The sequence below is a fragment of the Onychostruthus taczanowskii genome, unplaced genomic scaffold (assembly GCF_017590055.1).
Source record: "Onychostruthus taczanowskii isolate IOZ18803 unplaced genomic scaffold, ASM1759005v1 scaffold49, whole genome shotgun sequence".
Classification (NCBI taxonomy): Eukaryota; Metazoa; Chordata; class Aves; order Passeriformes; family Passeridae; genus Onychostruthus; species Onychostruthus taczanowskii.
The window spans coordinates 4594318-4597739 of NW_024502458.1; the positions used below are offsets into that span (position 1 = coordinate 4594318).

General features: G+C 51.8%; 1 protein-coding gene across 1 annotated transcript in view; it reads left to right on the forward strand.

The window, feature by feature from the left end:
- The first annotated feature begins 2973 nt into the window (after window positions 1-2973).
- Window positions 2974-3422, forward strand: part of RRAS2 (RAS related 2) — a 43967-nt gene continuing 43518 nt past the window's right edge. The window contains exon 1 of the mRNA XM_041415054.1: window positions 2974-3342. Within this exon, the coding sequence (XP_041270988.1) occupies window positions 3238-3342 (105 nt within the window). The 5' untranslated portion in view covers window positions 2974-3237. The remainder of the gene's footprint in view (window positions 3343-3422) is intronic.

The window sequence follows — 3422 nt, forward strand, 5'->3', positions numbered from 1 at the left end:
ATCTGCCCTGGCTGCCCTGGTTTTAGACTGTCTTTATACTTGATATTCTCTCCCTCTACCTATGTTTATACAGCAAAGAGTAAACAATTCTTATTGACATCTTTGGGTGCAGATACAAAACTACAAAGCCCAGCGCTGTTCATCAATTGCAATCCATCTCCTGTTTTTCTGTGATCACTGCTTTGTGCTTTGAAAGAATATAACTCTATTTATAAAACTAGATCTCAAAATTCACAAATGCTAAGAATTTAACAGTATTTTTTTGCAATAGACTCTTTTGATCATAATGGATGATTGTATTATTTTAACCCATTGTCATATCTGTCAGTGTTATTTAAAGAAGAAGATTTTCTTGCAGCATTCACAAGACTGGATAGCTATATCAGTGACAATACTGATATTGTTTACAGAAAACTAAATTTGTTTTAAATTATGAATGATGAAACTGAAAGCTAAAATATAAGGGATAATAAAAATGTTTGGCTTCCTATGTAACTTTGAACCAAGAACTCAGATATCCTATTCCAATTGTTTGCATAGAGATTAGCATGCTCTTAAAACTCACTAAAAATATGCTTTTCATGTCATTGCCCTTCCTGGCAGTGGAGTTTAGTGGTTACTGTACTAATGGCCAACTGTGAGATTGTAGCTGTATTTTGATTAAAAACCACCCAATAGTTGATAAATTAGCTGCAGCTTCACTTCCTCCCAGTCTGTACTTGTGATTTTTCTTAGGCTAGAGAATGTAATTAAGAATTAGGAGACTTGTGCTGCTGGATTAATGCTCCCCTGGGTCCCTGATACTGGCAGTGGCCAGTAATTGATTTGTAGGTGAGAGAACACCAGACGCAGGACATGTGGGAAGAAAGTGGCTTCTTTGTTCAGCAGACCTGCCTGCAGGCTGCCAGTGCTTTAGGGGCTTCCCGAGTCAAAGCTGAGTCCCTGGTCACTGTGTTTAGTGATTTCTGCTGCTTTTCTGCTCTGGGACTGTCTCTAACCTTTTGCCACTCATGCACTTTCGTTTTCCACAGCCCCTTGTGGCAGAGATTTCCACAGTGCCATTGATTGTGTCTGTGGAAAACAGTATCCTTTTTAATCCTTTTTTGTTTGTTTAAACTTGTTTCTTCCTACTATCACTGGGTGTCCCTCAGTTCTCCTATTTTGAGGCTTTCTCTGTTCCACTCTTCCCTATGCTCTTAGGAATCTACAGACCTCTGCTTTATCTCCCTCTCACTTATCTTTTTTCCAAACTGGAAAATATTAGGCTACGTATTCTTTCCTGTGTGAGTTGTTTCTTATTTTTGATTGGCATGGGCAATAAGGAAACGGATGTGAAAAAAGCAGCTTATCACTACAGGAGAATACCGAGGCAACTGAGCCTGAGCGCTGGCATTCCTCTTCCAAAATACTGTTGTGAGTCCCGGGGACAAAGTATCTGCTTCTCATACAGTTACACCATTAACTCAGAAAGTAGCAGTTTGTTTCCTGTGTGTCGGACACTCTTCTCCCCTGAGACAGAACGGGCGTTGAAGGATATTGTTCTTGGTTTCAAAGTTCTGGGGTTTTCAGCAGAGGAATGCAGTTAAAGAATTGCAAAGCTCAGCACGACAAATTGGGTAATAGTGGAATTAAGATGAGGCTACATCATGGATTTGCCCCCATGTGTATATATGATACACGTTAGCTCCTAATTAGCTGCACAAGCTGTAGTTTCTCTGTGGATCTCTGCTAGTTGCTGCACCGGGCAGTCAGTGCTGTCCTGGATCTGTGGAGGGAAGGAAGCTCCCGCCTGGGGTCCCTCCCCTCCTTTGGTGCAGAGCTGAAATATGTGCTGAACGTCGAAAGTCGGGGTTTCTTGGGTGAAAAAGCAGGAGGCTGCATGGATTGCTGCCCCTGCCTCCCCACACAGCTGCAGTGTGGAACAGAGCAGTCCCTTCAGCGAGGATTCCATGCGTGGCCACTGCTTCTGGAGTTTTGTTTGTAGGGAGGAGGAGCGTGTCCACCTTGCTGATGTGATTGTGCCATTCAAGAACAGGATAACAGCTCTGTGTTGGCAAAAGGATGCAGATGTGTACAGGTGTGCAAGATTGGACATTCATGGGTCGTTGCTTTATATCCTCACAAAAAGGGGAGAGGAAGCGAAGAAGGAATTCCCTGAAAATTCCCTGAAAAGCAAAACTTCTGCTTTGTTGTATTACGACCATCTGCCGAGTGCTGGGTGTGCAGAAACACCCTGGGCAGTAAGATATTACCCAAAGGGGAAGGACACCACTGGAAGATCACCGCAGCCTGTTCCCAGCAGAGGCGGTGGCGATGCAAAGGGTGATTTCACCACGCACTGAGAGTGCTCTGGCCAAATACAGAGGGATGAACATGGGGCTGTGACATCCAGCGGCGGGTAACGCCCGGAGGAGAGGGTGGCCTTGGTCTGAATGGCTTAAATGAGTGAGAAACCCATTCACCTGCATGCTCACAAGGAAACCTGATGAAGAGCGGTGAAGGGCTTTAATCACTATGACTTTTTCCCATTTTTCCCTCTTGGTGGGAAGCGACATTAGCGACGCTTTGGCTTTAAACCTCTCCGCGCCTTGGCTCTGCATCTGTACGAAGGGTCACCAACACTTCCCTCCCATCCCGTGGGCATCCCGAGCCTCATTAATGTTGATGAGGCACTCAGACGGGCGCCCCACCAAAGCCCATGGGGACACGGCTAATTACCTCCGCGGCGGGCTGTCTGCCGGGGGGCGGAGGGGACACCGGGGGCCGCGCCACCCGCGCCACGCAAACACCGCGGCCTGCCGGCTAATGAGCTCATGCATATGCAAGAGCTCATTAGCATGGCGAGGAGCGGGCCCCGCCCCCCGCTGCCGTTTGTACGGCGGCTGCCCGCTGGCCCCGCCTCCCGCCCTCATTAGCATGCAGATACGCTGTGCCCCGCCCCCTCGTTAGCATGGCGGTGCGCGGGCCCCGCCCCCGGCGGCCATTAGTGCCGCGGCGCCCTGGCTGCGGGGGCGGGCGGTGCTGCGCGCTCCGCTCCGCTCGGCGCTGCCGCACCGCACGGCGGGCCGGGCGCTGCCGCTGCTCCTGCTGCTGCTGCCGGCGGCGCTCGGCGCGGCCGGGCCTGCGGCTGCTCAGCCCCGGCGGCACGAGGAGGAGCGGGAGGAGGGCGCCGGAGAGAGAGAGGCAGGCGTCGGACCCCGCGGCGGCGCTGCCGCGATCGCCCCGCTCGGCTCCCCCATGGCCGCGGGCTGCAGGGACGGCCCGGGGCAGGAGAAGTACCGGCTGGTGGTGGTGGGCGGCGGCGGCGTGGGCAAGTCGGCGCTCACCATCCAGTTCATCCAGGTGAGGGGCCGCGGCGCCCGGGGGGAAGCGCTCCGCCCGCCGGGGCCTGGGCGCTGCCCGGCGCGGGGGGGCCGGGGCTG